The sequence below is a fragment of the Erpetoichthys calabaricus genome, chromosome 4, assembly GCF_900747795.2.
Source record: "Erpetoichthys calabaricus chromosome 4, fErpCal1.3, whole genome shotgun sequence".
NCBI lineage: Eukaryota > Metazoa > Chordata > Cladistia > Polypteriformes > Polypteridae > Erpetoichthys > Erpetoichthys calabaricus.
The window spans coordinates 321,154,112-321,167,154 of NC_041397.2; the positions used below are offsets into that span (position 1 = coordinate 321,154,112).

The following is a 13,043-nucleotide window of genomic DNA, read 5'->3' on the forward strand; positions in this document are numbered from 1 at the left end:
TGGTTAAAAAAATAAATGCTGCATCTGATGACCTGTTTTTACATTCTGCTAATTACATTCAAATGAAGTTGTAATTCTGTCTGATTTAGCTGATCATTTGGTGGGTCAGGGTCATGTTCATCATAGCACATCTCCTCAGGTACGGACAAAAGCTACAATTGTGTGGTATGTTATATATGCAGCACACTACAAGCTCGTACAATGAGACACACTTTCTGTGCACTATAGAGCAGCACATTAATAAAGTGGAAATGCTTTCTATTTACATAAGCAAATTCATTCTCTGAAGGCGCCTTTATAGTGTAGCGTCGGTGCCAAGCTGCACAACAGATTGATTCTCTTTATCTCTCTCTTTATATGTAAAAGGACTGCTTTTCTTTTGACACACTATTTGGAAAAAGTACCTGTGACTTTGCAGAGTTGCCATTGTTATAGGCTCTCCTGCTATAAATGATGTAACGCCAGCTCATTTCTTTGATGATTCATCCCTTGCTGTTGCAATAGCAATGTGTGTGCAGCTGACCGCTCTGATTACATTTGGAAAACCGGATGTTGCTGCAAATTGCTCTTTGATTTTTTCACAGTTCAACTGCAGTGTAAGGAAATCTTATCTATGGATAAGTGGATAATACCATCAAATACAGCTGGCATGGAGCGATGATGTTTATAAAAACCCAATCGGTCAGGAAGTTCACGTTGAAAAGCTCCTGCAGCTAAAATCCCTAGAGTGTACAGAACTTGCAAAGTAGCAGGTAGAGCACAAGTCCTCAAAGTCTGCCTTTGTAAAGCTGTGCCAGTTCAGCACACAGCGCCAAGAGGAGAGCTCTGGGAAATCGAAATCAGCTTAGAAGACAGTCATCATCATCATCATCATCATCATCATCATCATCTCTAAATATGTGCTCTCTTCTAATCCTTCCATTTGCGATGTCTTCTAACAACGCTAAAGCAGCCATGGTAGTTAGAATAGTTTGGTCAATCCATGCACCATTATATTGTTACAGAATGATTACAATCAAGTTAATAAAATTTGTAAATGATATGCAATTAATTTTGGTGTATCTGATAAAACCCACGTCATTGATGTGAATCTGAAAAAAGAAAAGCAGACCACAGAAACAGGAGCACTGCTTTGACGTTGGGTGCCGCCAGTCTGCAAAACTGAGCAGAAATGTGCATATGCAAGGCAGGGGGTTGACATTAAAATGTACGTGACTTTATGCCAAGTTTAGTTTTTATACATCTTGAAGTAAACGTGGAAACAGGTGTACGCAACATTTTTGTGCATACACACCATTTGTACATGAGGCCCCAGGTCTTTAAAAGCCCCTCATTGTCTAAACTGTCAGCTGACTTTGTTATCCTGAGTGTGGATTACAAAAAGACAATAAAACATGTCAGTAAAATGAACAACATCACTTTGAGTTCTCAGAATGTGACATATATGCCCACATCATTACTCTAGGGGGCAGTATAGGCCACCTCACATCAAAACATCACCAGAATTTAGGGGGCATACAGTGGCAGTTAGAAGAGCAGTAGGTGGGTCTGAAAGACAAAGCAGGAATGTCACCTGAGTTTGAAAATCAAAGAATGAAGAAAAAAATGATGAAAAGGTGACCAACCCAAAGGCAAGAGAGGAGAAAGCTTCTGTTTACTGGATGATCACAGGGAAGATGTCTGTTTAATTTGCAGCCAGAAATGTTCATTTAGCACAAGAGTGACATGTTAGTGAGCTAAAAACAGACTTACTGCTGTCTGATATGAGGACTACGAGAAGAGTCGAGGATGTCCAGATAAAGTATTAGCAGTCCCCAAATCTCTAGGGAGCAGTGTTGTTGGACCCCTCTACAGTATCTATAACGCTAATTGCACTAAGAAATGCATTGGACAAGTAGCTGTGTGAAAATGGCAGCTAGCAGGAGTTATTGAGAGGAGGTCCTGCTTAGAATCTTTGGATTTTGAGTGTCATTTACACTTCTAATGGCCTTTAACAACAAGGTGTTCATTGCAGCTGAGGACTTCTGTAAAGAAAAACATTTAAAACTCAATTTCTCAGCTGGAAGATAAACGCATTTCAAATTTCAAATGTTCCTGCTGCTTCTTCTACTTTGAGTTTTTCTTTTTCTTTTCACTTCTTCTCTCAACATTTTAAAAAAAATTAAAACAGTTTCTTCCACCACTAAGTGACTTTTGGGTGTTTTTAAAAGTAACTTCAGAGGGCCCAATGTATTGCTTTATGGAAAAACTGGAGTTCAGCCTGATAACTCAGTGTGGAATGAAAGTCCAGTGAGGTTGACGTGTGTGGGCCGCGTGGTTGTCCTGTTACCTGCTCCTCCATTGTTCCTATTTAGAGTTGGGCCTTTTCTTAGTCCTTTATAGCAAATGCAGTTTGAAAAGTCAAATAAATTACAGTTGAAAATGAAACAGCACTGGGCCCACTCATGCGCATACACATACATACACACTCACATGAGGACATTTAGAACTGCCATTTACTTAACACACAAAATGGGGTGTGGTTTGAAAAAGCTGACCAATCATCCATCCATTTTCCAACCCGCTGAAGCCAAACACAGGGTCACGGGGGTCTGCTGGAGCCAATCCCAGCCAACACAGGGCACAAGGCAGGGACCAAACCCGGGCAGGGTGCCAACCCACCGCAGGACACACACAAACACACACTAGGGCCAATTTAGAATCGCCAATCCACCTAACCTGCATGTCTTTGGAATGTGGGAGGAAACCGGAGCGCCCGGAGGAAACCCATGCAGACACGGGAGAACATGCAAACTCCACGCAGGGAGGACCCGGGAATCGAACCCAGGTCCCCAGATCTCCCAACTGCGAGGCAGCAGCGCTACCCACTGCGCCACCGTGCCGCCCGCTGACCAATCAGTATAGAAAAAACAGAGAGAGATGGGGAGAACATGCAGAGTCCACACAGACCACCACCATGTGCTCGACTCAAATCCAGACCTCTGTATCCTTGAGGCAGCAGCGCTGACTACTGACTGCACCTCCATGCCAGCCCACCTTCATAAGAGAGCAGATGACCTGTCGCACTCTCCCACCCGTTTGCCTTTGCAGGAAGCCTGCATTTCTCACTCTGATGCACATTTTGTGCACCTCACACTGTCGGTTTACAGACAGAAGGTCACTTTCTGTTTCTTCTTCATTGGATTCTTTGTTCCCTCTTTTTTCCCTCTGTTGTAATTACTGTCACCAGCTTTTTAACATGTTTAAATCCTTTTATTCAGTTTCATCCTTTTTAAGAATTTCACTTCTTTGTCACACATTCCTTTAATCTTTAATGTTTGTTAAGGTTTGGTCATAAATGCACAACACCCCTGCTCTGCCAGTCTCCGCCCCCTTCCCAAATCTTCACTCTCCCCTCCCATTTAGTCCAAACACCCAATCAGATCAAGTGGCTGCTCCAATTAAGCTGAGAAATTCAACTTGAGGCCCACCAGCTGTTTGTGCACAAGTTCAGGTGAGCTCCTCTAGTTGGAGTAAACTGCCTATGACATCTGTGATGCCTTATTGGTCATGCTGGGTGGTCCATGGTTGAAGCTGTATTTGAATTACATGATTGAAAAATAACTCAAATAACAAAAGAGGAGACGTACCTGGGTGTTGTGTCATCTCTGAAAAAAAAGAAATAGACATGAATGACTTTGAGTTGATTAACAATGTCCACCTCATCACAAGAGGCTTCTGTTTGATCAGTTTTGTTAGATTCTTCATTTCTGAAGGTCTGCTCTTCATTTTTATAAATTCTATCATTTCAGTTTCACACAAATGATAACCATAAGCTGCTCTTAGGAAGTTCCTTCAATTATGTTGCCCACCTTTCACAAATCACCTCTAGTTCCTCAGATCCCAAATTTACACAGATTGTTGTAGACAAGTAACACTCATGAAATGCATGTATTCTAAATAACGATATATTATTTACTCTCTACAACTCCAGGCACCTCACACACAGATAAAGAGACTTGAGCTAGGAGAAGTCTGCTCCATTGGGCTGGTTAGGGGTGGGGTGGGGTATTACAGCAGGCTGCTTGTGCTGATCGACACATTTGCCACAGGTGGCCCGGTATTACAACTTTTTTCGTAGGTTTCATGGATTCTAGTGTTAAAGTGACAGAGAAATGGGTCAACACACACATATGACAATACTTATCAAGAGGAATAAGATACTGGGATGTATGCAAATAAGACTAAAGATACTGGGGGACAAACAAATGTAAAAGCACATACTAATATAGTGTAATAATTCTTAGACTATAAAATCATGAAGCTCACATAAACTAACCTGAAGGCCTCCATTTTGTTTTTCTACATTTTATAAGTGTGGCCATTTTGTGGGTTAAGTTGCTGTGGTGCTGTGTGGTTAAATTTATTAACATAATGATTACAAAAAAAATGCCTAAAACAATAAATAATTAGAGAAAGCATTTTGGTGTTGCTGTACTTCGTTTTGGCTCTGATTTTGGTTTGGTATATGAATGTTTGTTTTTTACTTTGAAATTAGCTAACATCCTAAACAATTCATTTGGAAAGCCCATAAAAGGATGTCCTCTTGACCTGAGTACTGTCACTCGTTTAAAACATAGTTTGTATGAAAGATTTGTCTCTGGTCCTTGCTTGAACGTTACTAAACTTACAGATCATTTCATGTGAAGGACCCAGCGCTCAGTCGTTTCTTTCTTATCCTACAAAACAATTAAAGTGGACCATCGACTTGAATGTCTGATCTCACAGCAGCCTGTGCTGACCTCTCAGCAGCTCCAAGTCTCTCATGTATCTTGGGGTTTGATTATTTTTTGTTTTCTGTTTTTGTAATTTTTCTTATTTGAAGTGTCCTCTTACTGTTAACCCTTTTCAGGTATCTTCTTCTTCTGTTGTGTTCTAGCTGGTCCTCTTAAGTGTGCTGATTTAATCATATAACACTGTGATGAAAGATGGGCCCCTAATTCAGTGACAGGCCCCAGTTGGCTGACACTTTCAGGTGCACCTCTGGAGGACTGACGTTAGTCCAGTTTTAACAATCCTCTGCCTTCAGGCTTTTTTCTGTTTTTTTGACCAGTTCATATTTGCATTTTTTTTTCTTATTGCTTTGTTCTTTTTGATTTGGCTTTAGGATTATCGATGTTTGGGTAATTAATGTTTTGCTTAATTTTTGCCTTTTTTGTTGTTTCTTTTTTAGATTTTACACTTTCCATTTTTTCCCTTTTACATTTTTGTCAACTGAATGTTTAATTTTGTTTAATAGCAAAGAATTATTATTATCATTATTAATAAAATGTGTTTAGCGATAATAATTTAGGATAGCTATGGCCAGGGACTTTTCCCATTTTCCCTCTCCATGTGTGTCAGCAGTCCTGTCATTTACTTTTTAAGGGCCACAGATACCAGTTGGGAGACCACTAAACTTGTAGGGACCTCACAGATCAATGGTAGCTCATTTTTGATTTACATCCTGGTAGTTTTGTTCCGAAAATGGAAAATTAGCATTCATAATATCCGATAGGCAAAACTTTTTAGAGAGTGACTAAGATAAGCAACAATGATCACCTTTACTGCAACATTTTCTTTTGTTCCTGCAAGACCTGCTGATACCCAGAAATACCAGCTGTAGCCACCTGGCGACTGGTGAATGTTAAACAGACCAAAGGACCAGTAGGTGACAGTATATTAACTTTTCTGCTGCTCTTCTTTCTGCATTCTGAAGTGGATTTTCTGAAGGACTAAAAGATGACAAGGTGTGACATGGCATTCATGATTCGCTTGAAAGGGCTGTTTATTCTGGGCCTCAAATTGGAGGGTCATTTGTCCGAGAGAAAAGAAGAAGAGGGTCATAAAAAAATCAATTCAGTCAAAGTTTCAGGTTCAGTGACTTTGATGACATCTGGAAAAGCAGATATGAGTTTGACTGAAAGAAAAAAAAACTACAGCACTGATATTCCATTTGAACTGGAGATAAATACTCCACGTGTGCGGCCGCACTGATACTCAGGAGGCGTTTCCTGATATTGGAAAGTGTGTAATGAACAGCCTCGACACACACAAAAAGGTTTGGGGCATCACCCATATATTGTCCCTGAATGCAAAGGGTTTTGAAATAGCACTCGTTTGCACAGTTTTGAGTCCTGAACTGAGCTGTAGAGTTGAGAAAAGATGGGGTCTTTATAAGCCGAAAGGTGGAAATGACGTCAGTCTGGGCGTCAGAACCGGATGTATCATTGAAACAGGCAGGTTTTCCCGTATTTGGCCTGCAGAGATAACAGAGGTAGCTTTAGTACACCCTGCCACCCCCTGGCCTGGCAGGTAATTACCTCCATCTACTTGGTCCATTTGGCTCCCTCCTAGTCGCACGTGTGTGACAAAAGTTATTTTAATTCAGCTCAGTTGCAGATATGCTAACAATAATGTAGGAAATTTGAAATTACAATTAAATTAACCAAGAAGTAAAGAAAGCACCAGTTTGGGGGTACTACACAGGGTTTTAGGGTCTTCACAATTCAAAAAGTTTGACTGCTTGAAAATTGGTGAGTGGCTGAGGGCTCAATAAGCCATACAGGCCTTTATTCATTTGACAATTTAAATTTGTCATTTCATATAAAACTTGAGGCAAGAATGCCAAGCCACTTATAGACTTTTGCTATTTGACGTCACCAATTCTGAGCCAGAAAAATTTGTGCCAACATTTCACATAAATAAGCCCGTTAATAAAATGAAGGAAGGCTCAAGAAAACAGAGCCCTTCCTGTGGGACCTCCAGGACCATTACAGTTTATTGTTGAAGTGGCCCACTGGGAGGTGTTAGACTGTGGTCTTGTATCTCCAAGTCTGGTCATCCAGGAATTTTGAAGACCAGATTGGTGGTCTACTGTCATGTAGATACAGATAATTATGTCAGAGCCTGTGAATACACAAAATTAACAGCAGTTTTCTATCATGATCATTACAAAGCAGTGCATGGGCAGATATCACCAAGGACTTGTTATTTGACCTGCCACCTCCACAAGATCTTACTGCTATTCTGGTATTAGTGGACATATTTGAAAGGTTAACTACTTTATCTACTGCCTGCTGAAGAATGAATGCAGATCTTCATAAAGAATATGTTTGGCTACATGAATGTTCAAAATCATTTTTTTCTGATTGGGGGCAAAGAAAGTTTGGTATAAAGTTAATCTTCAGGGTACCACTCAGAGTGCAAAGGATAGGCTGATGGGATTAATCAGAACTTGAAAAATTATTTGAAGTATACAGAGGACACATTACAATTGGACTGGGAGGAGATGAGCATTTCTACCATCAGCTGAGTGTTGTAGTAACATCCACAGGTCAAAACCAACCAGAGTATAACTTCTTGAAGGCCAGTATGTCCATATGCCACATTTACTATTCAGTGGCATCTTTGGCATGAACATTGGGGTTGGCCATCTCAGAATTTCCTCTCTGAGTGCAGGCCTTTTAACGTCTCCATGAACTAACCTTACTACTCATGTCTGTCCCTCTTCTGTTAATGACTAGCGAGACATGCAAGTTCACACACCTTTCACATCTTAAAAATCACTCAGACAGTGGGATACTTCTGCCTGTCTGTCTAGATTGGCATCAGATTAACGTCAAACCCGCTGACATTGCCATCATCTGACAAAATGCAGCCATCAAAATTAAAACGTTAAGTAGAGTGAGAATCTCACAATCGCCAGCTTCCAGGAAAATCTCTTGGCTATGAAGGCCTAAAGTGAATCAGCAACACCTCAAGTTTAGAATCAAACAAATACCGAAGCTTTGAAGTGAAAAAGGAAAGCTTCAATAACACGGACAGAACACTCATGTGACACGTGATGTGCTTCTTTGAAACGCGAGCCTCAAACTGCTGGCTTGTTTTCCACAAAATGGAAGGATCACGTGTGTAGTGCCAGTAGACAGCCCTCTTCAGTGGTGGGTAAGGGTCAAGATGGCACTCAGCGTCATCTCTTGTGGTCAATGCATTCCTCATATTGATCTCCTTTCTCTTTTCAGGTAACTGTGGTTACTTTTAATGGAGCAAATGATCCTGGACTTTTGTAGCTCTTTTCTGGATTGCACTGCATAGCCTTGACTGAAAAATCTCAGATCAAAAGTGCAAGCGTGCAATTAAAATAAAGACAGCAGACATTTTAAAGCCGCGCTCTTGCCTTCAGGACCCAACTCTAAACAGGAGAGTTCAGGCTGCATGTGTGCCTACAGCAAAGGGGAAAATGGAGAACATGGCAGGCCAATAAAGTGAGAGCCATGAGCCAGAAACAGCCTGGCAGCACCTGGCACAAAGATAATTTCACCTTCTACAAAAAGGAATAAGAAATGACATTGGGGAATAGAAAATATGTAAGAAGACAAATCTCAGGGTTGTTCTAAACACTTTAATAATAAGTTAGAATGTCAGCATTTCTCACTCATATCTCAACCGGGATAAAGCGGCACCATCTCCAGCTCAACCGGGCAAAGGCAGACCTCCTTGTTAACCCAGCCAGCCTGTCTATTCAACACCCCATCTCTGTTCAAGTTGGCTTGTCATGGCTAACAAGTCGGTATACAACCTTGGGGTGATGATCGATGGCTCCCTCTATCAGTACACATTAAGTTGAAATCGCTGATGGTTGCCTGCAGAGCAGTCATCACCTATGTAATGGAGACCACTCCTCAGCCACTCAGCTCTACTTATAAATGGTGTCTCTGCCTGGTAATCAAATCTCAATCCAGACTTTCTGCATGTATAACTCCTGTCTGGTAAGATGAGCTGCCCACCTCCATATGAACTGCTGACTCCCTCAGTGTGCTTAAGAAGCGTTTGAAGCCCCCCTTGTCATGTGGATGTCCAGTACGTCTGACTGATGATGGCTTTGATGGGCTCTTGTAACTAAGCTAAGATTAACAAGTCTTGTGTTGTTCTGTTTGCTTTACAGCTCTTCACTTCTGCTGATCAGTTTTATCTCCTTGTCCTGTCACACGTGGTCTTAAACAGTCCCCAGACTGATGTTAACTCCATTATGTTGAACTCTTTTTGGAAGTTGTTTTGAATAAAAATGTTTTCAAAGTAAATAAATGTAAATGTTAATGTGCATTAAATTAATGAAGGAAGCTTTGCACAACTTCACTGACGTGGTGCCCTGCTGGCCTTCAACGTGGAAACATCACAGCTGTCATCCATTTCTTCCACATCAATAACCAAACACGCTCTTTCTCATTTTTTGGAGAACTTTAAGCAGGTTTAGGTGGACATATTAACAACCAGAGCCTCTGTTAAGAAGTATAAAACAGAAATCTGCCATTTTCAAACATTCACTTTTATTTTTATTTTTTAGATAGTGCTCCTATAAGGCCTAAGAGAAGGTTTATGGATGTGGTGAGAGAGGACATGCAGGTGATGGGTGTGACAGAACAAAATACAGAGGACAGAAAGTAAGAAGATTATCTGCTGTGGCAACCCCTAACAGGAGCAGCCGAAATGAGAAGAAGAAGAAGTTTGTACTTCTATAAATTTAATGAAACCTTCTGCTTACCGATTTCCTTGCGCAAGTTCCAGACAGGGAGAATGTCAATTGCTGTGTAAAAAGAGAAAATGAAAATGTGATATTTTCTGTTTCAGATTTTTATTAGAATAAAAGGAAACAAAACAAAATGAAGCTAATAATGAAGCATAATTATAAAAAGAAAACCCCAGTGGTGCCCACCTCCAACACCCCAGGAATGCTAACACCGTACTGCCAGTGTGATCCCCGGAGGTCCTCGACATGCCAACTCCTGAGTAGAGATGCACAAAGAGAGAAAAGCTCTCCTAGCATGTTGTATTTTGAATATTTATAAATCACTTGTTTAGTATATATGTATTTTCCTTTATACTTTTATCTATTTAGTTACTCTCTCCCTTTCCTTTATTTAGGACCACCATTAAGTAGCAGCTGGAGGACCACCCTATGCCATTATATTCTGTGTCGACCAGAGCAGCATTACTTGTTGTGCTGTGGTCTTCTCATCTGTGATTATCTGCATTTCTTTTTTTATTTTTTTTTATTTTTAAAAAACAGAACATTACAATCACATTCTACTAATCAAAAAAAGAATAGCATACCATATAGAATCATTTACTTTGAATTATTTACAATGAAATCAAACAACAAATAGAAAACAAAAAACAAAACTGAGGTATAAGGAACTTCCTAAGAGCAGCTTATAGTTATCATTTGTGTGGAACTGAAATGACAGAATTTATAAAAATTTTAGAGCAGACCTTCAAAAAACAAAAATGAGACACAACCCAACCCAAAGAAAAAGAAAGAGAAGAGAGACTTGGTTACAAAGGAAAATAATCAGTGTTTGGTTTTTTTGTTTTTTTCAGAGATGGTAAAACCATTAATGGCATTAAAGAGTTAATGACAGGCCCAGCTGGTTTATTCAAAAAGAACTTTAATAAATTCTTGTCATGTTTTGAAAACATTTTGGCTCTCATATCCTCTATACGGCGGCACGGTGGCGCTGCTGCCTCGCAGTTGGGAGACCTGGGGACCTGGGTTCACTTCCCGGGTCCTCCCTGCGTGGAGTTTGCATGTTCTCCCCGTGTCTGCGTGGGTTTCCTCCGGGCACTCCGGTTTCCTCCCACAGTCCAAAGACATGCAGGTTAGGTGGATTGGCGATTCTAAATTGGCCCTAGTGTGTGCTTGGTGTGTGGGTGTGTTTGTGTGTGTCCTGCGGTGGGTTGGCACCCTGCCCAGGATTGTTTCCTGCCTTGTGCCCTGTGTTGGCTGGGATTGGCTCCAGCAGACCCCCGTGACCCTGTGTTCGGATTCAACGGGTTGGAAAATGGATGGATGGATATCCTCTATACGATAATTTGATTTTTTTCTACTTTCAGATAACAGATAATGCTGCTTACCCGCTGAGTTATGGCAGGTGGGCTGGCATTCTCCCAGTACTGTATTTGTGCTAATTGTGTGGTGTCAACTATCACAAACGATTTCTTCTCATTCACTTTGATGCCATCCAGGAGTACAACAAATATCACTGTTAATGGACAAACGGCCTAGTGGCACTGGAGCTGCTGTAGATGGCAGCGCTCACAGATTGGGTCTGATCCTCAGTACATTTTAGACAATTTTAAATGGGATCAATGAAAGACCTTTTATTAAATTATGGAAGGCTTGGTGCTTCAAGAACTGAAGTGGGTGCTCTGGGTGGCTGAGTTCCACTCCATGTTGGAAATGCTAATTGAAACGTCCCATTCACACCGTTTCATAGGATCTTTGAAGGATGGAGTCTTTAAAATATTTTTATATAGTATTGAAATGCTATCTGAGTCTTTAACAAGACTAACCAGTATGGCGTCTGGGATTGATATGGGAGTGAGATGTGGAACGTTGGGTATGTTTCTTTAAACTTCTTCTTTCGGCTGCTCCCGTTAGGGGTTGCCACAGCGGATCATCTTCTTCCATATCTTTCTGTCCTCTCCGTCTTGTTCTGTTACACCCATCACCTGCATGTCTTCTCTCACCACATCCATAAACCTTCTCTTAGGCCTTCCTCTTTTCCTCTTCCCTGGCAGATTTATCCTTAGCATCCTTCTCCCAATATACCCCTCATCTCTCCTCTGCACATGTCCAAACCAACGCAATCTCGCCTCTCTGACTTTGTCTCCCAACCGTCCAACCTGAGCTGACCCTCTAATGTCCTCATTTATAATCTTGTCCATCCTCGTCACACTCAATGCAAATCTTAACATCTTTAACTCTGCCACCTCCAGCTCCGTCTCCTGCTTTCTGGTCAGTGCCACCGTCTCCAACCCATATAACATAGCTGGTCTCACTACTGTCCTGTAGACCTTCCCTTTCACTCTTGCTGATACCCGTCTGTCACAAATTACTCCTGACACTCTTCTCCACCCACTCCACCCTGCCTGCACTCTCTTTTTCACCTCTCTTTCACAATCCCTACTCTGAACTGTTGATCCCAAGTATTAAACTCATCCACGTTCTCCAACTCTACTCCCTTCATCCTCACCATTCCACTGACCTCCCTCTCATTTACACACATGTATTCTGTCTTGTTTCTACTGACCTTCATTCCTCTCCTCTCTAGAGCATATCTCCACCTCTCCAGGGTCTCCTCAACTTGCTCCCTACTATCACTACAGATCACAATGTCATCAGCAAACATCACAGTCCACGGTGACTCCTGTCTAATTTCATCTGTCAACCTGTCCATCACCATTGCAAATAAGAAAGGGCTCAGAGCCGATCCCTGAAGTAATCCCACCTTCAACTTGAATGCATCCATCACTCCTACTGTAGACCTCACCACTGTCACACTTCCCTCATAAATATCCTGCACAACTCTTACGTACTTCTCTGCCACTCCCAACTTCTTCATACAATACCACAGCTCCTCTCTGTCACCATGTCATATGCTTTCTCCGGGTCTACAAAGACACAGTGCAACTCCTTCTGGCCTTCTCTATACTTCTCCATCAACATCCTCAGAGCAAACATCACATCTGTGGTGCTCTTTCTTGGCATGAAACCATACTGCTGCTCACTAATCATCACCTCACTTCTTAACCAAGCTTCCACTACTCTTTCCCATAACTTCATGCTGTGGCTCATCAATTTTATCCCCCTGTAGTTACTGCAGTCCTGCACATCCCCCTTATTCTTAAATATCTGCACCAGTACACTTCTTCTCCACTCCTCAGGCATCCTCTCACTTTACAAGATTCCATTAAACAATCTGGTTAAAAACTCCACTGCCATCTCTCCTAAACACCTCAATGCTTCCACAGGTATGTCATCTGGACCAACGGCCTTTCCATTTTTCATCCTCTTCATCACTGTCCTTACTTCCTCTTGAACCACCATCCTATGCTGCTTAACTGCACTTTCCCCTGCCAGCACTTTGCAGTCTTCAATGTCCTTCAGATTGACTCTTCTGCATAGGATGTCATCTACCTGTGTGCATCGTCCTCCACTCTTGTACATAACCCTATGTTCCTCC

General features: G+C 41.5%; 2 protein-coding genes across 2 annotated transcripts in view; both read right to left on the reverse strand.

The window, feature by feature from the left end:
* The window catches only part of LOC114643526 (NACHT, LRR and PYD domains-containing protein 3-like), a 2,412,635-nt gene that overhangs the window by 1,033,899 nt on the left and 1,365,693 nt on the right, over positions 1-13,043 (reverse strand). The window lies entirely within an intron of this gene.
* Positions 1-13,043, reverse strand: part of LOC114643532 (butyrophilin-like protein 2) — a 678,491-nt gene that overhangs the window by 2,533 nt on the left and 662,915 nt on the right. The window contains exons 11-12 of the mRNA XM_051925839.1: positions 9,563-9,604; positions 3,630-3,647 (exon numbers count right to left, since the gene is read on the reverse strand). Coding sequence (XP_051781799.1) covers positions 3,630-3,647; positions 9,563-9,604 — 60 coding nt within the window. The remainder of the gene's footprint in view (positions 1-3,629; positions 3,648-9,562; positions 9,605-13,043) is intronic.